This window comes from Fringilla coelebs, assembly GCF_963513975.1.
Source record: "Fringilla coelebs genome assembly, chromosome: 7".
NCBI classification, from domain to species: Eukaryota; Metazoa; Chordata; class Aves; order Passeriformes; family Fringillidae; genus Fringilla; species Fringilla coelebs.
Genome location: NC_140035.1, coordinates 24,375,421 through 24,400,054, shown reverse-complemented (window position 1 = coordinate 24,400,054; position 24,634 = coordinate 24,375,421). Strand labels below are relative to the sequence as shown.

General features: G+C 37.1%; 1 protein-coding gene across 2 annotated transcripts; it reads right to left on the bottom strand.

Moving 5' to 3' along the window:
* Positions 1-1,946: 1,946 nt before the first annotated feature.
* DNAJC10 (DnaJ heat shock protein family (Hsp40) member C10) lies at positions 1,947-23,775 on the bottom strand. Of its 2 annotated transcripts, XM_084209242.1 has the most exons (23): positions 23,406-23,775; positions 22,777-23,134; positions 21,016-21,181; positions 19,413-19,463; positions 18,015-18,097; positions 17,696-17,827; positions 16,682-16,775; positions 16,385-16,462; positions 15,133-15,176; positions 14,638-14,775; positions 13,230-13,319; positions 12,371-12,484; positions 11,495-11,609; positions 9,620-9,747; positions 9,245-9,361; positions 8,380-8,481; positions 7,193-7,348; positions 6,164-6,297; positions 5,653-5,706; positions 5,132-5,279; positions 4,505-4,624; positions 3,845-3,961; positions 1,947-3,574 (listed from the first exon to the last, which is right to left on the bottom strand). In XM_084209242.1, exons 2-23 carry the CDS (start codon positions 22,975-22,977, stop codon positions 3,563-3,565), a joined length of 2,394 nt encoding a protein of 797 aa, XP_084065368.1. In that variant the 5' UTR covers positions 22,978-23,134; positions 23,406-23,775; the 3' UTR covers positions 1,947-3,562. The 2 variants fall into 2 exon arrangements, with proteins under 2 accessions (XP_084065368.1, XP_084065369.1); XM_084209243.1 differs by lacking the exons at positions 1,947-3,574; positions 3,845-3,961; positions 4,505-4,624; positions 5,653-5,706 and having other exon boundaries at positions 5,165-5,279.
* Positions 23,776-24,634: the final 859 nt, after the last annotated feature.

Genomic DNA, 24,634 nt, shown 5'->3' with positions numbered 1-24,634 from the left:
AGATGCCTTTCCTGTCTCTGTACCTCACAGCTTGTCTCCTCTGATGGAGCAGCACCTCTGGGCAGCTCCCCAGGGCAGTGGCAGTAGAATGTGCAAATAACCTTTTACACAGTTCTGTCTCTGCAGCTGCTGTTCACCACAGTGCTATGTGAGAGGGTTGCAGTTTTGTCCAGCAGGTGGTGGTGTGTCTTTGCCCAGTTCTGCCAGCATGTAGAACACATTCCAGGTATTTCCATAATATTTTTTAAGGGGACTAGATAAAGAAAAATATCCAAGAAGTTCTGAAAATAAATGTACTCTCTCGATTGTTTCACATTAACCTGGTATATATTAACCTCTTTGCTAAGGCTTAAAATAATTTGTGATTAGTTCTGGGAAGGGGACTTGTTCATTCCTAGAATATAAAACCCTATCTAAAACTTGAGGATTTTACCTGTATTATGTGCAATTACCATTTTTTGCCAGGTGAGCGAGTTCTTTCATATGCTGCAGTATAAAACTGCATCAGAACCTGTCCCCCCATGAGGGTATGAGCAAGGAAAAGATGGGATACTCAATTCAGAGGCGGTGCTGCCTTCTGTGGGTGTAAAGATGAGTGATGGGACTTGAGGAGCTTCTGGCATGAAGTTGAGAAGCACAAAAGGAGCCTTAGTTCAAGAAATAACAATCTGGTGATCAAAGGTAGGATAATAAAGTAAGTGAACGCAATTACCAAAGAGAGCATTGAATTACAGTTGAAAAGACAGGATGGGAATATAGTAACTTGGCTCCATTGCTTACATAGGCCATTTTTCTATATAGCTTTAGCAAACATGAATCACCTTGGGTATGAAAAAATGAAGTATCCTGGGTATGGGCTTGTTACTGGACTAGCTGAGATCTTGTGTCATAAATAAACTACCTGCCAGGTGAAAGAGTTACATATCTACAACAGCACAACTGGGATTGCTTAATGTACACATGCACGTAACAAGAGAAAGAAAATGTTTTCTTTTTCTAATAGGATTATAAATATTATTTAAAATACATATTATAGGGAGAAAACATTTTCTGGAAACAAATCAGATCAGCTATATGAATTTCTAATTGATCTGTAATTAATTCTGACTGAATTGTATTCTAGTTACTGTGTCTGTTAAGGTAGAAAAAGAATAAGGGAACTTCATGTGACTCCGTAGCAGCCTAGAACAGGCAGAAATAATATCTTCTTTATGTTAATTTGAACTGCTTTATGGAAAAACAATATTCTGCTTTTTGTCTATTAAGCCTTAAAAGCAGAACATCTTCAGGCTGTATTTTCCATGACAGCTCAGTTGTACAGTAAGAATTAACCAGAACTAATTTGTTTTTACAACAACCCAAGCCCTACTTAATTCAGCTCTTGAATGTTTTCTTGAAACTTTGACATTTAGGTAGTCATTTTCTTACAGGAAGTGTTGGTTTCTGCAGAATTATACTCCAAATTTTAACCAATATGGCTTCTGTGGTCTTAGTCAAGAAATATTCTGCAGAATATACATTAATTTGGGAAACTTTCTTCTTTTCTCAACTAACTGTAATTGCTATCTGTTGGCAGCTAGAGAAGTCTGTTAAATCCTAGAAAGTTGGCAGTAAAAGGAGGAGTCTGTTCAGTGTTAGGGATAAGTACTTAGTATCATGTTGATGATTTATCTTTAGGTGTTTATTATCAAAATTGTGGTGGCTTTACAGATTTGGGGATATAAAATTAGTATTGAATTCTAGCAGAGAGAGAAGGCGAAGGTTCAAAGTATTGGGGATTGGAACGTCACTGTTTTCAGATGCCAAGTTTCAGTAAATGGAGTAAGTTCTTGTGCATTCCTGTTAAAAACTTTAAATAATAGAACATTTAAAATATTTTTATTAAAAAAAAATCCATGAAAACATGGAAAATCTTAGAAACCTCCATCATCTAAGTTGGAAGATTATTTTCCCCCACCCATACACATCCATTTGGTCTCTCAGAAATTTAAAAATCTGGATACAAAGAGAATACCTTGATACAGAATTATATCTTCAAAATGAACTTTATTGATATTCAAACTAAATCCTCTTCCCCACAGTCTAAATATGTTTCAAAACTTTTCCTAGACCTCATTCTCCAAGAAGAGCATAGAAGGCGGCAACTGCAGTTACAGTGATGTGCAAAAACTGACCAAAGCAGTTTGTTTTAAAATTTTAGTTTTTAACTGTGATTGAATTTGAAGTTAAACTTGGATGTAGGAAGATCTACTTTATTAAAAAATAGATGCAATAGTCTCTTCATTGCTTAATATGCTGCAAAAATGAAAAATCAATAGAGGCAACCCTGAGAATAGGGGAAAAAACAGTTGAATGTCTCAGTTATTTGTATCTCTTCATTTCTTGCTGCCTTCATCATGAAATAAGTTACTTGTCAAAACCAATGTATTTACAAATTTGTAATACTCATAATACACTGACCAGTCATGCTAGGTCTAAATACGTAGAGAGCAGGGAGGAAATTCCATCTGTCAAGAAACAGTTGTTTGCAGACATTTTGTCATCTGCTGTAATTTTTCTTGTCTGTGGAGAAGCTCTGAAAAATATTACTCTTTAGAGCAGGAATTCTAGTAAGAAGTATGAGGAAACATTGCAATGTACAGTGTTCATTATTAAATTAAAGAAGGCACTTGCTCTCCTGCTTGCCTGAAGATTACATAAAAACAAACAAACAAAAAAATATGTCTGCAGGGAAAGGGAAAGTGGTAATGCCAAAAGAGGTTAAATATGTCCACAGAATACATTCATATTTAAAAAGACAATGATAAAAGTGATGATCTAATGTCTTAACCAGATGCTTCTATTGCATAATTTAAACTTTCAAAGTTAATACCACATTTGAATTACTTTAGTTTTTCTTTCTTACTTAAAAAAAAGAATAAACACAATCCCAAAACCAAACCAAGCAACTAAAGCTCTTCAAAGTTCTGTTCATCCAGGCAGCATCACCACTGCCACATTAGAGTAATCCACTCGAGAGCAAGAGCAATTTAATTCAATGAACATATCCTCCTACCAGTTCTTGATTTTATTTCTTAACCATTGACTAGACAATAATGCGACCCCAAAGCAGAATAATCATCAGGTCCAACTGTTTGTCTTTCAAATAGACAATCCGTCATTATGTTCTGCATTGCAGAGTGCTTCGAGTGCATATTCAGCCACAGGCTGAGTGCCACATTCACAAAGCATTTGAGAAGAGACAGAAAAAAATATAAGGAACTAGTAAATGGGTAGGCAAAAGTGATAGAGTCCACATTTCTGGTCAACTCCAGTGTTTGGCCAGGAAGAAGGTAGCTGGTGTATCAGAAGAGGGACATGCAGAAACATTGCCTCCACCAAAACCAAAATGTTTTCATCTCCCCACAGTTTAATAGAATACAGTTGTGTATGCCTGTGAACTCAAACTTGTTTTCACGTGTCTTGTCCTGTCACCAATGTAACTATCCTTATATTTTCCTTGTGGTGTCTTCTATCTTCACAGCTTCAGAATATCTTGAATTGTATCTACCTTCAGTACCAGTTAGAGTTCATCCTAGTGACAAGAAAATAAACAATGGAGTTTTTCTGAAACTACAAACAAAAATATTTTTTCTTATGATTTTAAAGTTTTCAGTAGCAATAATTTTTCAATTGGCAAAACATTTCTTAAGCAGCTGTGTGTTAATATCTTCTTAAATTTACCCAATCCTGCCTCTGTAATTTGCATTTAATACTATGGCTAAAGAACAAATACTAACATCATTTTAAATAGTTATTATTTACAGCAAGTCTTTTGCAAAGGCTCCACAGTAAGTGGTCTTACCTTATTTCTAGATTTTTTTCTTTTTTCTTTCTTTTCCATTGCTTCTAATTTTTCAGTCAAAATGTCAGCTATACCTTTTGCATCTCTGCTGTCTATGTATTCCCCAAGAGCACTTTTCTTAAAAGAAAATAAAAATAGAGCATGGGTCATATGTTACACAATTTTCAGACAAAATTCAAGAGAAAAGCAGGGCAGAATACAATGGCCTTGGTAGCTTGATTTATGACTGCTCTTGGTACAATGACCTTGGTAACTTGGTTATGGTCTTTCAATATAATAACATTTAATTATATTTCTCATTAGCCAAAATGAAATTGTCCCTATTTATTTAGAGAGAGACCATCTACTTTTGGGTAGTTGGTGATGGAATTGGTAAAGGTTGAAAAACATCACCCAAGACCTTGGAAATTAAACCCTAGTTCTGGTTAAGCCTGCATTTTAATTGCTATTAAAATTCTACTTCTATTTAGTTCTATTAATTTGCAATTTGCTATTATTGTATCACTATCCTACTATTTTAACTATTACTGAAACTGATTATTTGGAGACACAGTAATATATAAACAATTCACTTTAACATGTTATAGAAGTATTCTCTTTAGTTTTAAGGTGAAATGAAATACATTTACTAACAGTATCTGCTCACCACTAACACTTTACCTTTGTTCCTTGGTAGGGGTAAAACTTAACAGTAGGATAGGCTCTGATATCAGCAGTCTGACAAGTGTGACCATATGCCTGACAGTCCACTTTTCCAGCTTTTACTTTTCCTTTAACAGCCTGAAAAGAAATGTTTATTAGAAACAAATTACAAGTTTCCATGGGTGAGTAAAAGCAAGTAAGTGGAATAATCCAGCAGTGTGCCTAAAAAAAAAAAAAAAGTGGTTTTTCAAATCTTTGAAATATTTCAGAGTAGTTGCTAGCTTGCTTCTCAGACTGTCAACCTTGTGTCAGGTGTCTCTCTATGTATTCAGAGAGCACTTGTACTTGAATTCAGGGCAAAGCACAAAAGCACACCACAGCTCCAAAGGCCATTCCATTTTTTCAAAGGTCAAAAAATGTTGAAGTTGAAAAGTTGAAATCTGTTTCAAAAGAGGGACTCTGTGTGTCTGTCTGTGGAAGACAACGCCCACTGTCTTGTGCAACCTAGAAGTGTGCATCATTCCATGAGTAGGAAGCTCATGGAAGTATTGTGGTTTTTGGATGACTGCTAAGAAATAAAGTGCTGATGAGTAAGATTTTAACCATTACAATTATAACAAGCTGCCAGTACATTTAAAAACATACCCTTGCAAGCATCTCAAATTCAGGAGCAAAATTTTGGCAAGGTCCACACCAAGGAGCATAGAAATCAATGACCCAATGATCTTTCCCATTCAGAACTTTTTCTGTGAAACTCTGAGGGGTGAGATCTACAGACACCTGTGGTAAATATCTGTGTAAAGGAAGAGTAACAATCATAACACATTCAAAACTTTAAACAATATGCAAATTGCATTTAAGAAAAGCTTCTGAAATTAAGAACACGAGTAGTCTGGAAATCCCTATTTCACACTCTGTACTACAGGAGAATAACTTCTTAAATGTGGTAAACAAAATAATATGGTCTGCAGGAGATGGGTAGACAACAAGGAATATGCTATTTTTCCAAATTTTAAAAGCAGTAAGTGAAAAGATTTAGAAACTTGAACATCTTAAATTAAGCAATACATATACCCAAGTGTTTCTAGTTCTTGATTTACATAGTATTTAAATATTTATTTATCCTATTAAGCAGCTCATGAACAAAGTTGAGTGCAGTAACTTACCCCAATGCCCAGCCTCTGAGTGAATAGGCATCTCTGTGCCATCCATTGTAGCTACTACAAAAATGTTAAAGAAAAAACAAAAAGCCAGTTGCACAGTAGTTTGAATTATTCTGGGGAAAAACCTTACAAACAACCCACTCTGAAGAGTGGTGATAATCAAATAAAGAATGTAAATGCATATGTTTTACAATATATTTCTACCCTGCTTTCAAATCTGAATAAATGAAAAGTCTCACAGACAGAATTAAAACCTATAAAATTAAGGACTATAAGACCAAGACAAGAAAAAGAAGAAATAAAAATTAAGATTCCTGTGTAGTTTCAAATTCCTGAAATGAAATGGCAAAATAAAATCACTAGTTTGAAGTAACAAAGGCAATGGTATCCAGTACAGTAATATCCTAACAGCCTCTTTTAACGGCTGTGATAAACCTCTTGTACACAACAGAAGAGGTGTATTTGTCTTGTTTCACATCATGGAATGTTTCCCAAACTGAAGCCATGTACTTACTAATAGTGATGAGCCATGTTTGATTTTTGAGGAAAGAGTCTGATTTCAGGATAGCCCCGAACACTTTCTTGGTGACAGAAGGAGTAATATTTTTGACAATCCACACTGCCTACACTGATTAATCCATTCAACATCTGAAAAAGAAAGAAGAAAACCTACCATCAAATATGTTAACTAATACTGCTACAATTTCAGTAATACCTCTTAGTTGGGGGAAAAAAATCTCAACAAAACAGACCAAGATTATCACAAGGCTTTCCTCTTCCCTGTAAACAGATCACTGATATCAGAGCCAGCGCCCAGGTGCATTCCCATCATACACACATTTAGTATAAGCTGCATGCACATGGCTCACAAGGCACCTACCTCACCTCAAAGGTACTCAGGAATGGGATTAATTAGTGCAAAGAATGCCCTGTTCCTGTGTGCCCCATCCCAGCTCAGTAACTGTGCCAATCCTGGTGCAGTGCAGATGTGCCAGCTGTGTCACAGTGGGCCTGTCCTGAACACACTCTATTTGCTGCAAAGGCCCGAACTACCTGGCATGGGCAGGGAAGCTGATGATTACTGAACGTGTCCTACAGAGCTACTAACACTCCACAGACATTCTAAGAGAATAGTAAATGCTGGCTCTAATTCCTAGAACAAATGTCTCAAAGTCACAGGCTTGTTTCCAAAGCCCTTTTATTCCCCCCCAAATTTTCTAGTTCAAATTCCTGTAAGCACCTCCAGGAATGGTTGTCAGTAGAATAATATTACTTTTGCAAATGAGAGAACACTGTAATGACCTTACACACTTGTAGCCAACATGAAAAACTGGAATACTGTATCAGTGTCTTGAAGCTTTTTAAAAGCTGAATAAAAACTTCGTAGTTGCAACAATACAAACCTGTCAGGTAGGAATTGCCTGTTTTGGTGGCAGTATTAGACTCTAAATTTTCTGACAATTCTCTTAAGAAAGCAGTTGTGCCATCTCAGCAGTTTCCCAGAAGAGGAACAAAAACAGAAGAGTGTTTGAATGTGATTTACCCTGGCCATTTTCTTCCATTCTGGCATTAAGGCCTGACAAGGTCCGCACCATGGAGCGTAGAAGTCCACCATCCAGATCTCCTCTCGCTTTCTTCTCTGAACCAATTCAGCAAATGTCTCTGGTGTTAGGGACACCACCGATGGATTCCTAAGATCCTAAATAAAGACAGCTCATAGATATAACTCATTGTTGCACAATGTATCCCCTATAGGGCCATAATGTACAAACAGACTGTGCCAAATTTCAAGAACATTCTGTGAAATTTGCTTACTGCTCTGGTAGGGAAGACTCCACACCACTGAAAGACATAGAAGCATGAAAAGACATTCCTTCAACCCAAAAATCTAATTTTTAAAAGCCTAAGTTTTTGAGAAAAACTATCAAAAAAGTATACCCAGGCTTCAAAAGGGAGGTTTTCTGCCTTTTATCAATAAAAGAAGGCAAAACAAAGAATCCAGCTTATCTGGCAGAAACAGGTGTTACAAAACTCAGCCCTGCTATTTAAGCTGGAATGCAAAAGAATACATATAGTGCACTGTGAGCTTCTGAATGCCAACTGAAAGACTAATCTCCACCTGTTTCTGCATGTGTATTCTTGAAGCTGCTTTTTCTGAGCTACCTGGAGAGAAATGTGCCTTCAAAAAGTGAAAAATAGTCTGTGGATATAGCAGTGAACTCCTGAATGCTGGAGCCAAGTTGGGTGCCAGAACTCTAGCATCAACAGTGATCAATACCAGTAATTTGCAGTTAAGAAAGTCCAAGGACAGCTGAAAAATGTGGACAGCAGCAATCTAATTGACAAAAATGTGAATCTCCTCCTATATCAAAGTGTGTATGTGAAACATTTCCACCTTAAAAGTTGGAAGTGATGTAATATTAATTCCTTTATTCTCTCCATAAGACAGAAATAATTACCAGTACTCTGCAGATTGGAAGGGATCTTTCTTTATTTGCTAATGATCTCGAATAAATTCTGTGACAGTGTAGGGAAATTAATCTATTGGTTGTCAAGTCTCTGACTGACAGTTGCTAGATCACTTTTTTCACCTGAAGTTTTTTCACCTTTTATTTTCCTTGTCCAATTAAAAAAAAATAAATTAAATGTCTCAGAATCTTCCAACTGAAGAATGTATTTGTGTACAAACTGCATAGAATAAGACTGAAACCAACATTAGCATTTACATACCTCTATAAACTCCAAGATCTGCTCAGCTGAGTGATGCCCTTCATACTCATGAACATCAGACTGATTGAACACAACTGTTGTTGGGTAAGCTCGAATGTTATGCTGATAAAACAGACAATAACAAATTGCACAGAATGATTAAGGCTCTTGGACTTGCCTCTAACTGTCCCTGGTATTGGTGGCTCAAGCTGCTCATCTATTCAGTTTGTACAGTACAAGTGCTCAGGTTTACATGCAGGTGAGAACCTGACACCATAACAAATCAGTACAGAGAAGATGCCAGTGGTATTCAGAAATGGCATAGTGTGTTCTCAACTTAAAAACTAGCCAGTAGTTCTTTTGCCATGCTCCACAAATACAGGAATTAATCCATGGGCCTCCTAAGCCTTAGCTTTAAAACTATTCCCAGTCCTCAGATGGAATTTTTGTACTGGATGAATAACTACTGTTTACCATTGAACACAGTCAGTTCCCATAATTTGAATTCCTCAGTGGGTAAACACATCTAAATAAAACTTGAAAAAGTTTGTCCTTTTTTCCTCATTTTTTATGCATTTTCAGACATTAACCCCAGCCCCCAGAATTATTAAATTCTGAGACTTCTGAAGTCTTCCAGTAACACTATGAAATTAGAATAAAATCTGACCTGTATTCCACATTAATAAATTATCTATAGTGGTTATATAGTTTACTTCTTAAAAAAAAAATTATGATACAAGTGCCTCTTCACTTTATTGCCCTTTAGGAAAGTAATGTTAAAGGACAAACATTGTCTGCCCATATCCTCCTACCCCAATTCAAAGAAAATTATATTCTTTGAAAGGATTATATTTGTATTTCTTTATTTTTAGTTCCTGCATCTTACCATGTTGCAAAGGCCTTCATGGACAGTACAATCTAGTGTTCCAAATTTAAGCTGACCATAAAGATGTTTAGATGCTTTTCTCAGCTCTGGTAACAAAGCTCGACAAGGAGGACACCACTAGAAAACAAAATGCAAGTAAGTGCAATTCTTTTCCCACAGGTAGCTCTCAGGAGAATATTCAAGATTAATAATCTGCTTTGACAACAGACTGCACTAAACACAAAACCCAGTTAGGAACTAAAGCTGTCAGGGAATGAGGAATTAGAACATCCTCTCATGATGCTGAAGGACACTTTCTAGCTACTCCTTAGTACCTTGTTACATAGTTTCAGAACAGATTTTAGAAGAAAGAATATATAGATATCAAATATTTACCGGTGCAAAGAAATCCACAAGCCATGGCTCCTTATCTTTGTCAGGAAAATTCTGAGGTCCCAGTGTGATGACATGGGAGTTCACACTTTCTTTGGCAAATGCAACAATGTCATATAAGATCTTCTTTCCTTCAGAAAACAATGTAGAAAGGAAATTCAATTTTTGCCTATGAGAAGTGTCATTTAAAAACTCTTTGAAAGCAATAGGAGTCTTTCAGATCCCTTGTCTAATCTTTAAACCCAGTCTGCTTAAGTAAATTTAGCATAAAATGATGTTGCTTTTTCTTAGGAGGACAATGTTAAACTGTTCCAAACCTACACAGGCAGGACATACTGTAGTTGATAATTGATATGTGGCTAAATATTAAACTGGACAGTTACCCAATATTAGCCAAATAAATACTTTATCCAAGACAAAACATGTTTTTGTCAAACAAAATGATGAAATTTTTTGTGACAGGATTATTGGTCATTTTACCATCTTACTTGTGTTGGAATTAAAAAGTACAATTCTAGATACACTTGACTTGGTAAAGGGATTGACAAGGTAAAAAATTTCAAGCAAAATAAATTATACTGATAAATCACAGCTATTTAGGTGTAACTGAAATTACTGCTCACACAGCTCCAGTGGGCAAAGATCCAGTCTCTTCATAACCTTTGTATACGTATTTGTCAGCAGAAATGAGTTTGTCTGAGAATAAGAACTTCAGGTTAATCAAATCTGAAGTCACTGCACAATGACTAACCAAGATTTATTACTGTTCTTAGATTTTACACTGCTGAAGCCCTTCAACACAGCATATAAAAAAGCCTGATTCTTTTGAGGATTATTTTCTCATAAAGACTGGAGTCTTTATTGGTGGCTATTGGTGAATGTTCTACATACCATCTATTTTCTAAATAATAAACCAAATCATTCAGAAAAAACCCTTGTATGCACTATAGTCCAATGTACTTCTCTTCCACTGTTATTCACACCATTATAAAAATGCTGCATGGATGTGACCTCTTCCTGCCCTCTTGGCAGCAATGTATATACAGGAGGTATATAAGGCTTTTCCTTATATACCAATCATTAGATGTATGGGATCATCTTTCCCCTTGATAAGCCTAATCTTTTCTAAACAGTGAAAAACTTTTCACTTTTCCTGTTTATAATAGTATTGAGGTTCTGACTTAATCCTAGCAGGCTGTTTCTAATACCTCAGAGGCTGAAAAATGAGAACTTCATCTTGCATAATTGCCTTGTGCCATATTCTGGATGAAGCTACACCTGTTCCTGCAAGCTACAGTTTGGCTTTAGGCTCTCTGCTTCTTCAACCAGCATTACTGAATCCTTTCAGCAGTAAACAGTATCATAGTTCCAGCCTTTCCTGAAAGGAAACTGTGATGTTGGAAATGAAAGTAAGCGGTAAAAGTCTCAATATCTTGGACAGAAGTTAACAAAGCATGGAATTAGTGCAGTGATACATGAAACCAAATCCAAGTTTGTCAAACTGGCTGCACTGTGTAACCAGGCCTCTCTGAAGGGTGTGCCTTAAAACATTCTTTGGTTATCCTACCCAGAGCAGAAGCTGTCCTGATCAGCTTCAGAGATTTCATTTGTATGTCATTATGCAAATGATGTTGAAACAGACTGCAAAGACAAACTACATCCCTCAGCATCTGAAGACTGCTTACCCAGGAAAAATAGAAAAAAGAAAACCAAAGGAAATTATAAATAGGTTGTGTAAAGCTACATTATAGTCAGAGGAAAGATAGCAAATATTAAAGCTACAAAACTGTTCTTTGGGAACAAAAACGTGGTTTGCCAAAGATTTTGTCATCTCAAAGGGATTAGGTCATGATTTAAACTTGCCAAAGTTTCCCTTACCGTGATGAATTTCATAATCTCCAGTTCCTTTTCCTTTGAAGACTGCTAAACAAGGCTGATAAACATACAGTTTGTTGCAGATGGTTGGTGAGGAAAGACAGTCGAACTTCCCAACCTATATTTAACAGACAATGCCATTTTAATTAAAGGAGCCTAATTTATATCAATTAACATATTTTGAAAGGAAGTAAGATTTAGAAAACAAAGGTAAAAACATGGAAAACTGATAGCCTTTTTTATAAACAACAGACATCTTAAGAAAAATTGATGTGTAAGGAAAACTACCAGCATAACTATATTAGGTTGCTTGCTAATTTTTAATTTAAAGGCCAAAACGGAGAGTAAAAACTTGAATTCTTTCTTCCCTCCCTCCAAATACAACAGCAAGGAAGCAAGAAGACACCTAAAATAAATGTAACATTAAAATTCTTCTAGTCAAATCAACAATTAAAAAGAATACACACTTTATAGAATAACACAGTCTGTAGGCCTTTAGTGCAAAGTTTGAACTTGGTTTCTTTTTATGAAGAAAATAATTAACATTATCACAAGATTTTCTGAATAATTAATATGTAGTTCCACATATATAAATTTGATGTTGGAATGCTAATTTATAATTATTAATTGAATGGGATCTGCAGCAACATTTCCAACGACAGAGCAGATTTAAAAGATAATCTCTCTCTACTTTTAAATTATTAAAAACATACAGGAAATGCTTTAAATAAAAAACTTTACTGCAGATCTACTGTATGATAGTATATCTCTTCCAGTACCAGAGCTGGAATGTACTGGTAAAAGCTAGTAACAATGAAAACTATGACTTGTTCTTGGAATGTAAACAGCATTTAGCATTAGATGAGTGAGCACTCTTACCTGAATATGCTCATCTTTCAGTAAAAATTTAAGTTTCTTAAACTCCTGCACATTTGATTTATCCCCCTCCCCAAACTGGAAGAAAAGCAGCCACCGGTGATGAGCCAGACGGTCCTTTAAACCACAGGGGAAAACAAACCAACAACACCACAAAAAATTAATCCCAACCACACCAAAAGGCAAAATTCTTTTGTGCTTTATAAAGGCAAATGTCCAGTTATTCATCTCCAAAAGACCTCCACTAAACAAATTCTTTCATACAGTCCTTCCACTAAGCTTCCTTTTATTGCATCATAATCAAGGAAGTAGAAAAAATCTGAGAGCAAGCTGCCTACAAGCTGCACTCTAATGTTGTTGTTTCTGTGTGGATTTCCTGTTGTAAATTATGCTGCTACATGCAACTACAAGTGTGGAAAGAGGTTTACTTTTGTTTGTCCTCCAAGACATGAGCTACTTTTAAGACTCAATTTCAGTTCATACATCAATTATCATGGATTAACAAGTATTTTCTTCTTTTCTAAATTCTCAAACAAAACACACGTAAACCAAAATTTTCTACAATGTAGTTGATTCAAAAAATTACTAGAAAACTGCAGTTGCAGAGGGAATTGCAATGTCAATTTCTGTGATTTCCTACATTCCTATGAAATCTCCTCCCCTTACTTTTGTTATTATGCTAAACAACAGAAGTAAATGTAGACAAACAGTGTTAAAAATTTTGGGGTAGAGATGATAAAAAGTAATATTCAGTTAAATGCTAAGTTGTTGTGTCATCAGGATTTGAAAAATGTAGAAAATAATAATAAAAATATACAAATCTATTATTTGAAGAAATCTTAGCATATTTTTAAAAAATTACCTCTAATGATGCTGCAGAGATGCTTTCAAAGTCTGGTAGATGCTGCATTACTTCCTGATATATTTCTCTGGCATCCAAGGAGTTAAGAAACTAGGATAGAAAATTAACTGTCTTTATTACAAGGAATTACAAACATCAACCTGATTAGTACTCAAATTGTCAGGGAATTTATTCTGATTTGTTCCCTTCAATCAAATGGAGAATGCAGTAATAATATTTTATTTGATGAACTTCTTTTTCATACATGTAATTTCACAAACATCACTCTCAGAACACTGCTTTTTAGCTCACTAGCCTACAATATTGAACTCAAGAAATTGTATTTTGTCAAGACAGGGACCAAGAGTGTGAAATTCAAATTTCACACCAGACCCATCAAGTTTACAAGATTTCCAATTTAGTTTTACAGCCTTTCTTAACTGCACTGTAGAGATATTTAGGTTTCCTTAACTTGTAAAATTTTGGAAGTAATATGAATCAGTAACTGAGTTGTTAAGTTAAAAGGTTCAAAGTAGGTAGGTTGCAATTTATTTTCCTCCTTTTAAAAATATAGGTAACAGTAGTGACAATAAAGGAACAAGTCGTGCTTCAAACAGAAATGTCTCCCATCAATTAGGGAAGTTAAAACTACCACACAAATGTAGGTTGCAATTTTAGAATAGAACTGAGCAGTAAAATTTGTACTGACAGACATTGTAGGAGTACTTTTATCACACATGTCAGGGTAGCATTTCTCAAACTTGTGATACCTGGTACATATTATTTCTGGAATAAAAAAAAATCAGGGTCACATCAAAGATCATAGAATTATTTAGGGTGGAAAAGACCTTTGAGATCCTTGAGTCCAAGCTGCCAAGTTGACTACTCTAAACCACGTCCCCGAGTGCAAGGTCTACACATGTCTTTTAAATACATTGGGGGTACTGACTCAGCCACGTCCCTCTGGGCAGTTCCAGTGCCTCACAACACTCAGGCTGAAGAAAGATTTGCTGATATTCAATCTAAACCTCCCTTGCTTGAGACCATTTCCCCTTGTCCTGTCAGTTTTTCCTCAGGAGAAGAGACTCCCAGGCTTGCCCAGGACAGGTGGGCAGCAGTGTTAGAACCAGGTCAGGGGCCAGTCACAGAGCACTTCCCAGCCCTCAACTCCCAGAGCTGCTCAGGGAGGCTCCTGGGGAGGTGGCCAGGCAGTCACAGGCTGCTGTTTACTCTCTCAGCAAACTGGAATCACCTCCAGGAGCACTGCCTGAGCAGATGCAGGGATATAAACTCATGCAGAGCATACCAGCTTAGAAGAGAAAAAAGCATCTTTTCAGTTGCGTATCATCAGTCTGGAAATTATTTATACATTCCTTTAGCATGGTTATCACTTTGTTTATCTAAATAGATAATAAAAGACAAGTCATACCAAAACACCTCCTTTCTCTTTGTTATTTATGGTGGCTCCAGGTGGAAAGTATGCAGTAGTACTAGATGAGACATCTAAATTATCACAAAGCTCACCCTGGGTGCCACAGTCCATCCAGCCCACATTAACAAGACCTTCCTGTAATTAGGAAAAAAACAACACAAAACAAATCCAAAGAAAAGTATCTTTTAATTTCAGGTACAGAAATGCTTTGAAAATCCCAACACAGGCAATTATTTATAGTACTTAGAAAATGAAAAGAAACGACACTGTAATTTATTGTGTAATATTAATCCTTATTTTATAAAATTCTTAAAAGAAAATTGTTATTTCAAAAGCTCCTCAGGCAAAGTATTGAATTCTTCTATAGGTTAACAGGTGATATCTTGCTGCTACTAAACTCAGTGAGAGTTTTAGTTACAACTTGATGCTTTCACTTCTGTTATTTTGTTTTAAATATAACAGGTAATGCCTTCAAAGTGAAACACTGCTTACCAACATGCCAGCTAGCTTAAGGCGGGTTTGGTAACTCAAGCAATCTGCAAAACAAAAATTTTTTATTTATAAACATAAAACTTCACCTTATTAATGCACTAAATCTACTCTTGCTTAGAATTACCCCTTTCCTCAGAAAACACATGACCATTTCTAATGGCATGCTTCCTGGCTGTTCATCCAGTATTCCTGGAGTTGTCATATCTAATAATGAGCACTTAATGATTGTCTACTCTAAGTTAAAAAACCCCCACAAATAACATTCTCTTGCTTCATCAACACAGAATTCTCATTTAAACAATTTTACTATTTTCTTCACTGTAAAGACTGACCTTTAAGAATTTGTACATCGCTCTTTAAAAAAAATTAATCCAAGTATCTACATAAGAGTCTTGGAATGATATTTCAACAGAAATATCCATTTTCTGTGATACAAATAATAATTCACTATTACAAATATATCATATGCTTTAATTATCTATCCAGACTTTGAATAGCTGCCTTTGGATGCAGATTTTAAAAAAAAAAGTAAGATGCATCAACATCTCCTTAACTGAAACAAAATTTAAAACTTAATAACGAAAGGGCTGCAACTTGAAATCAAGCTATTTACAAATGTAAATCCAAGACTGAGGCTCTGGCTAATCAGTTCTCAGAACAAAGGTCTCTTCATAAGGCTGAGAAGTCTTTATTTGTCCAAGGTGTAGTGCATTTACTTAGCTCCATCAGCTAACCAAGGTAACTTTCTTATATATTGTAGCCAGTACTGATCCCAAGAAAGCCAGGGAGAAACAGCTACAAAAAACTACTCTGATGTGAAACTAGTGGTAAGAGGCAATTACAGTGTGCAAACCTAACTTAGAACTTATTTAGCTAAATTTTAATATTGGTGGTTTAAGGGGGAGACACAACCTTTCTGCTACTCAGCCATCATGAGAAGCTGGCATGTACTTCAGCAGTAGCTGTCACCTGATCTGGAAACTAAAGGGAGAAACCTTTTCTGCCACTTCCTCTCCTGATGGGTTACACTCCAGTGCTGTTTTAATGATTCACAGGACATTACAGAAGCACCATAACATAATATTTCCATTAATGTCCTTTTGTCAAACTGCTTTTAACAGAGAGCTTAAGTGACCCACAGGCCAAGTGCTGTGGTGACCCAAGATGTTTTTTAGCAGCAAAAGGGATTACACTGCTATCAACAGAAGTACTTTTTTTGTCACATTATTTAAAAAGTATTTAATATACCTACCCCCACGTTCAGCACAGAAGGTGATCAGCCAACCAACACCAGATGCAAATGAAGTTTCAATAGCATTTACAAAATTTCCTAAGAATGAAACAATTTGCATCAGTTTGCGACTAGTTAAACATGACCATGAAACAAGGTTTTATATTTGTATTAGCAAATGACATGAACTATTTTTATTCTCAAAAAGAAGACTTAGCAATAGTTGACGGATTCAGACATATACATAGTTTCTGCCCTATTTTATATAGTAAAAACAATTTCAACAACAGCCCCCCAAGCCAAACACATGAACATTACCTGCCCATAACTCAGTGACTGTGCTTGTAACATACTGCATGGCAAAGTTCTTTAAGCTCTCTTTTGACCTGTCTCCATAATATTTCACTGGTTGCTATAGAAGACAGAGAGTAAAGTTTATAAAAGAAATTTTTTATTAAGAAAAAAAACAAAAGGCAAATAACCCCATCCCAAAATGTACTGTGTTCTTGTATGAGTACTTAAGCAACTGCAGGACCAACCCCCACTACCACCCTGACTGCTCCCTCCCTCCCCTATCAGAATGTTTGAAATGTAATGTTAATTTAAATTTTGTAATGTGATTTCTTTCCAAATGCTGCAACATGAGGATAATTTAGTCTGAGAAACACCAACTCCCAATGACTGTATTTCTATTTAAATAAAAATTGCTTACATCACTCCATTTAGCATTCAACTTCTTAAAACTTATCACTGTGAAAATGTACCCATCTATTCGAGTGCACTTTGTACACCCCCCTCAGCACCACGACTTAGCAAGCAGCTATAAAGAGTGACACACATCATGCAGGTAGCATGGAGGGAATCTTGCAGAAGGAATTTCCAAGTTTCTTTAGGCATAGGATCATATTCTTTAAGACTCAAAACCACAGACTATGCTTTGTACTTGCAAAGTCCTTTACAACACTATAAGAGAAACTCTTCAAGGAGACTTGTTGCTTTGCTACAACACCTTTGCTGACAGAAGCTTCCCAATCAGAAGTGATATGTTGCACAGAAAAATTATTCAGAAAAACCATAAAAATATATTAGCATGTATTTCAAATTATATATATACATAAAATATAAATTATATATATATTAACAAATACATTTTTTTGACGTTAACTTTGTAAAATAATCTGACCAGGGTAAAGAAAAAGTAATATTTATTATTAAAGGACGTAACATACTATAAAGGAAGATTTTTATTAAAAAATCTCTATGACTGAACAAGTACTAAAGAAATACTTCTCCAGATTTCATTCTAAAAACACTTGAAGTCTCATCACTCACCATTCCAGTTTTGAAAACGTACAGACTGGGGTAACTGTTAATCCCTTTAATTCGACAAAGCATTCTGTTATCTCCACAGTTCACAGCTCCAATGCGTATTACTCCATCCAGCTCCTTAGCAAATTCTCTCCACTAAAAAAAGAAGTCAAAAAGAGGCTATTTTCCTATAAAGATATCATGAAAAATGAGCACATGCTTTATTTCTGGAATTTTGAATTGTTGTCTCTGGTTTCAGCTTCAGTGTAAAAAACCTACTTCATTAAGTTTTATGCTATTAAAGCCAATGGATTTTCAGAGTTCATTTACTTGATTTACGTACCGTAGGTGCTAAATCATGGCAGTGGGAGCATCGAGGAGAATAAAAATTCACAAACCACAGTTCTCCTGAGTTAACAGCAGCATCTAGATGGAGAGAAGAAAACTGTAGGTAAATCATGCACATGTGCAATGTAGTTACATCTAGGATGTACATTTTTGCTATACTGTATTCCCCAAAAGCTGTATGAAGTATTTAATGTCAGGCACAGTAACAGTAACTCAGATGAACACGCTGTTGTAGGCAGGTGCACAAAAATCCTATTTCAGAAGGTATCAGCACCCTGACTTTCAGCACTTGTTCTATTAATTAAGAAAAAAAGTACTGTCTGCAGATTATTCTAGCTGAAATGTGAGATAGTGTAAGTCTAGTTACAAAATACAAGTTCTAAAAGATTTTTACCCACTAGAATTTTCCATTTCCTTATATTACTTTATGTATTTAGTGAGTCTCACCTGGCAGTATTTTTATGAAGAAATCATATCTAATGTAATTTAAAAATCCAAGTTAATATAATTACTAGAAAAGTCAAGGGAAACATAAATCATCTTGCTTATGAAAGCAAACAACAGCAACAAAATACACACAAGGAGCAGTTATCAGCTTTAATTACTTGGCTTTCAGCCTGTCCAATTTTCTTCTACTGGATTTTGTAACCTTTATTTGCCTGTATTAAAATATCCTCACAAAAAAGCCAACTATGGAATATGTTGACCCTGCAAACAGATTAACCAAAGAAAGCCTTAGTCTTAGGGAAAGCATCATGAGGGTCTGCTCTTAGAACAGTTTACAAGACTTATTCAGCATGTAGGTCCAATCTGGCACACAGGAACCATATATGCAGATGAAAAATCACACAAAATCCAGTATTTTTACTCTAGCCTCTCTTAGTTACAAACACCTTAGTTGTAATTTTAAAAGAAAAAAAACCTGGACAATAGTCACATAGAAACTGTTATCTTTCCACACCTTGTTCTCCTTAGCTGTGTTTTTAGTATCTGGTATCACCTTCTGGTTTTGAACTACACACAACTGACTGGATTTCACAGAAAAAAATTATATTAGAAAAGTTTTATCAAGTGCATTTTTATGCAAGAGAAACATCAATGATAAATTAGGAGTAACAAAATTTTAATTGAAATAATTTCCTTTTACAGACCTCACAAAATAGCTCTAAAGCTTAATGTAAGCTGTTTATTGACATTGATCAATTTGCTAACTAGTGTTCAAGAGAAAGCATTAAGGGGTTTTTTTAATTGTTTGTTTTCTCATGTGAAGATGATTTTGCAACATGTGTTAGTAAAGGTAAGTAAGAAAAGCCTCCTAAGAGCCAGCTCAATATGTAAAAATTGTACTTTGGGTTGTCATGTTGTCAAACAGCCCTTTCTTTAAAAAACTTACCAAATTCTCCTCTATCCAATGTTATAATTTCGGGATCGTCGTCATAAATACCTATTAAAAAAACCCAACAATTGCTTTTTATTTTCCATCTTTAAAACAAACAATCATCTTATGCACAACAGCAAACAGTAGATTTAAGTTGAAATACTAAACTGGCAAAGAGGTTTTACAAAAATGATATCCTTGTTTAGTACGATAGACTCTGAGTTTAACCTCTTGCTAGCTCCCTCACTCTCATGCTACCACAGCCACTGTCAGAACATTCTTTTCATAATTTAGTAACCAACCATGAAGCCAGCAGAGAATTCAAACTACTGCTGTTATGGCAAGAGAAATGATGTTAGAAATAACATCATCCAGCTGTCAGATTAATATTCAAGAAGTCTCAGCTCTCACTGAGAGCTTTATGTAACGTCCAGAAGTTTCCACACTTTCTCAGCCTCTGGTTACCTAAACATTTAGATCACAAAAGTGTTTCCAGCCACCAGCTTTTCCACTAACAAAGTGTGTGTGTGAATGCAGTGGAAGGAAGTGGGTAAGGAAGTTAAGGAAGACAAAGCTAACCAGTCCTACCTCGGGCATCACTACAAAACACTCCACTACTTCAACTAAACAGGAAAGGCAGTGCAGAGTACCAAAAATTCTATTAAAGAGCATTATATTTTGCTACTATGGTTAAAGATTTTTACAGTACCTAACATGGTGAGATGTCATTTCACCTGAAGTACACAAGGATCAAATGCAAATAAATAATGAGAGAAATTAATATCTACAGGTCACAAGGTGCTTTTTATATTACTTTGCAATCACATCTCACGTAATATAGTACATATGCTCACCCATACATATAAATATATATAAAGCTATACTTTTATATTCATACACACACATATAAAATATAAAAATAGATGCTCCCTAAATCACTGATGAATAGACATTTCAGGATACTGTTTTTCAATCAAGCAATGAAACTTCAGGGAGATAAAATTTAAATCTGAAGAAGTTTTGGGTTAATTTCCATATTTTCCTGTGATACTTTCCCACTGGTTTCTTCAATTTCAATCTGCACAGACATTAATTTCTTAGAGATTGGGACATATTAAATCAAACAACACTAGAAAAAAATCGTGGCCAAGGTAGAGGTTCCTTTCAGCTGGTTTTTTCATCCCAATCCAACTATGTTCCTCAGTTCCCTGTTGTATTTTACTCCTATTACAACTGCATATCAAATAGGCTTGACAGTGCAAAAGTTTCCTCTCAAAATCCCCCTGAAGAACACTAAACAAAGAAGACCTTCCTGCATTAAAAAATTAAAAAGAATCCTGATAAAATATTAACACTGACATTTAAGTGAAAAAAGTTAGATGACCTATAAAAAGGCAAGCAGCATGAACAAAAGGCTAGGTAAATAGATTGCATGTCTGGGTAGCCATTAACAGGGTAAATAAAACACTGGGCCAGCAGAGAGAAAGTGACAGCTACAGAGCACACAGAAATCTGGAGAGGGTACATAAGAAACACGTGAAAAGCTCTGATATAGATCTGAATATGGCATTTCCTTGTGACTGTTTTAAGCAAATCACAAACACACATCAAAACTCACCAAAATCATAGCGATAAAAGCTCCAGCTCTCGTAACGACCTCCCTGCTGCTGATCTTCGAGACCCTTCTCCCCATATTTATCGTACTTCTTCCGTAGATCTTCATCTTTAAGTACTTCATATGCTCTATTTATTTTCAAAAAATTTTCATGTGCATTTGGATCATTCTATGTAAGGAAAACTATAATTAGTAATTAATTAATAAACCATATAGCGCATATAATGCTGAGAAAATTATCTTTGGAAATATTTTTATATCCCTGCTAAGGATGTCAGTTGTGATGGACATTGCACTGTGATCTCAAACCAAAATACAGTAAAGTTCTCCTTTCCTGAAGCCAGATCTGTCCTCTTGTTTCTTCCATCCTCACTAAAGTACAGCCAAAACATAAAGTGAACTGGTAAGAGGCTGTAACGTTCTCCAGTGAACCCTCTTTTTTCAACTCTCTCTTCAGTGGAATTTAAAAAAATACTCAAGAATGAAGACATACCATTTCCTCCATAATCTCTTCCACTCCCCTAGAATCCCTACTTGACCAGTTCAAAATCTCTGCTACAGAGAGATTAATCCCATCTGGTCTTGACAGTGTAGAAAAATGCCTCCTCCTTTTATTTAAAAAGCATTTTTGTTCTAGGTAGCTTGGGAGTTAGAATGGTGAAAAATCTGCAGACCTATTTGGAATCCAAGTTTGGGATCTCCACAGGTGCTGTGTAACAGTGGTGTGCAAAATGTGCCACACAGTCCTGTTCTTTTAACTTCTGCTTACACATTTTATGCAAAAGACACTTTTTCTTAAGATTTTTGTTTTAGCTAGATACACAGGAAATTAATTACCATTATGGAATTCAACTAATGGGCTCATCTTCTCTATATCATTGCTAAGGTTGAAAATAACCTGTTGAAATATCTTTATAAGTATCTGCATGCTCAGAAACAACAGAATCTGACCTCAAAGGCCATTATTTTGAAAGTATCAACAGAGAAAACAAAACTTTCATTTCATAGCTACAAGTTGGCATTCCTAACTTTGCTGGCATTTGGCTTTCTCGCTGAGCTCTGTCAGAGGCTGCAATGTAGTCAGTGAAGGCAGGCCCTGAGCTGATATGAAATACTGATGTCTTTTGGGACTCCATGCAGTTGTACACACAAAGTTCTAAACCCTTTTATTTCCTGTGAATTTCTGCTTATTTCAAGGAAAAACTGATGATGTTTAAAAGTGATTTCTTTGCATTGCAGAAATATGGTAACACAGACTGAGCCATTCCAATCTTCTCTCTCCAGTTAGTCCAGAGGAACCTCCACCGTTATCCCTCGGCAGTCTCAGGATGCCTGTTCTGTCCTATTTGATACTTGGACACTGATGTCTCAGAACAGGCTGCTCTTATTTAATGCTTAGAGGAGACTTCAGGGCAAGGAAACAGCAAGTCCCCCAAAACTAAATGGAAAGAGGAAAGCTCAACAGCTTACCAACGAGGTAATGGAGTATACAAATAAGTTTTCCTCTAGTTACAAAAACAGAAGTGAGAATTAAAGAATCTTGACTCTTTTTACTACTGCAATTTAACACAGCCCAAATTCAACAAAACTGTGCATGACTCTATCACTTTTTGCAAATTTTCTCTGCAGAAAATCTCAGTTGAACTATATTATCAGGTGGTTGACGATAACAGAGACACATATTTGATAAATTAAAACTGCTTTTTGTTTAAACACTAAGATCCATTAAGTCAACACCTTTGACTTGTTAAAAAAGTAACTTACCTGATTTTTATCAGGGTGCAACTTTAACGCCAGCTTTTTGAATGCTTGTCGTATTTCTCTACTACTTGCTTCTTTGGATACTCCAAGTAAACTATAGTAGTCCTGATCAGCACATACAATAACTATTACACATACTAAAACTAGCAATAAAGACCTTTTGAAATATCTAATATAATCTCCTTTGGATGCTAAAAACTCCATTATGAAGCTTTTGGAAATTTCACAGGCTCTGATTCAAACAGACTTGGGAAGAGTCTCCAGTAAATGCACCAACATTCAGAGATACAGCTGTATTTACGGCAGAGCTCTTCAAAACGCCTCTTCTACTTCATGTCACCAGCCTTGCTAAAGAGACACCCTGTAAGATGACAGAAGAAAAAATAATTAAATCCTACTTCTTCAAAACACAGGTTAGTAACACACCCCAACATCAGCTTGTGCGGATTGCACGTGAGCATTTAAGTTTCTGGGTGGCTAATTATCTTCTTTCTGGAAACCCCACAAGCGGTAGACCATCTCCTAACTGGTACCTTAACCGGGGTAATCATGCACAGCTGCACGGAACGGCACTAAAAGCCACACACCTGTATCGCATTAGAAAAGGCGGGTGCGGGAGGGCTCATACCTACCTTCAGCAGCGCCGGGGCTCATTCCGCGGGAAGGGCCGGTGGCTTTGAGGCGGCCGCCGCCCCGGGCCGGAGGCTGCCCGCCAAGGAGGCTGCGGACGCCCCTCACAGACAAAGCCGGGCAGGCGAGCGAGCCGGGTGCCGCTGCCGTCGGGAACGCACAGGTCGGAACCCCGCGGGGCTGTGGCCGGGGCCGGGGCTGGGGCGGGAGGGCTGGGGAGGCACTGGGGCGGGGCGGCCGCCGCGCTCTGCCCTCCCCACAGCGCGGAGCGGGGCCGGCCCCGGGTTCGGGGCCGCGGGAGCCGGCGGTGCGAGCGGGCCGGGCGCGGGGCAGGCTGGGACGGCAGCGCCTTTCCCCGGCGCCGGCGGAAGGGCGGCGGGATCCGGGATCCGGCTCTGGGCCGGAGGCGGGCGGGGCGGCTCCGGGGCTGACGTGGCTGCCGCGCCCGCCTCGGGCGGGGGGCTCGGCTCCTCCCGACCGCTCCCTCCGGGCACGCCGGCCCGGCCCCGGCCCGCCCCCGGCCCGCCCCTTCCTCGGCCGGGCCCGCCCCCGGCTGCCCGTTGAGGGCACCGCGGGCCCGGGGAGCCCCGGCGGGTCCGGAGCGGAGCGGAGCGGTGCGGGCGGCGGGGCTGGTCAGGGGAGCTTGCCGCAGGCTCTTGCCCAGTCCGTGCCCTGAGCGCACACCCCGGCCAAAGAGCCTATAGGGACTTAGAGCCAGAGGTGGCGTGCTCTGGGGGTTGCGGAGAACTCCTTTTAAAAGTTCACATAGGGCTAAGCACCATGAAGCACTTAACAGTTTAAGCTCCCCGTTTGTGGAGGAAAAAAAGTACGTTGTTTAATGAGCAGGGCCTAAAAAGTAGGTTATGAAATACATATATATTGCAAGAAGTCTTTGCAAGTATTTCCTGTTTCAAAGATCATTCAGGATTATATTGCAATGCCTATAATTGAGTGTTTCTTACCGTTTGCCCCTCTATGCACTTGATTTGTTTGAAATTATGTCAAATATCTTGGTTCACTCTCTTGCTCTCGTTTACGTAGGTGGAACTGATCATAAGTTCTGACTACTTTTGCTTCTGACAATTATCAAAGTAGCATAGAAGTACCTAAGGCTCATTGTTGAAAGGGAATTAATTTTGTGCTTGCTCCTTAGTTTCATCTACCTGAATAAATTTTTGTTGTGAAATATTTTTTGGGAAAAAACCTATTGAATCAACAAATACCAAGATAT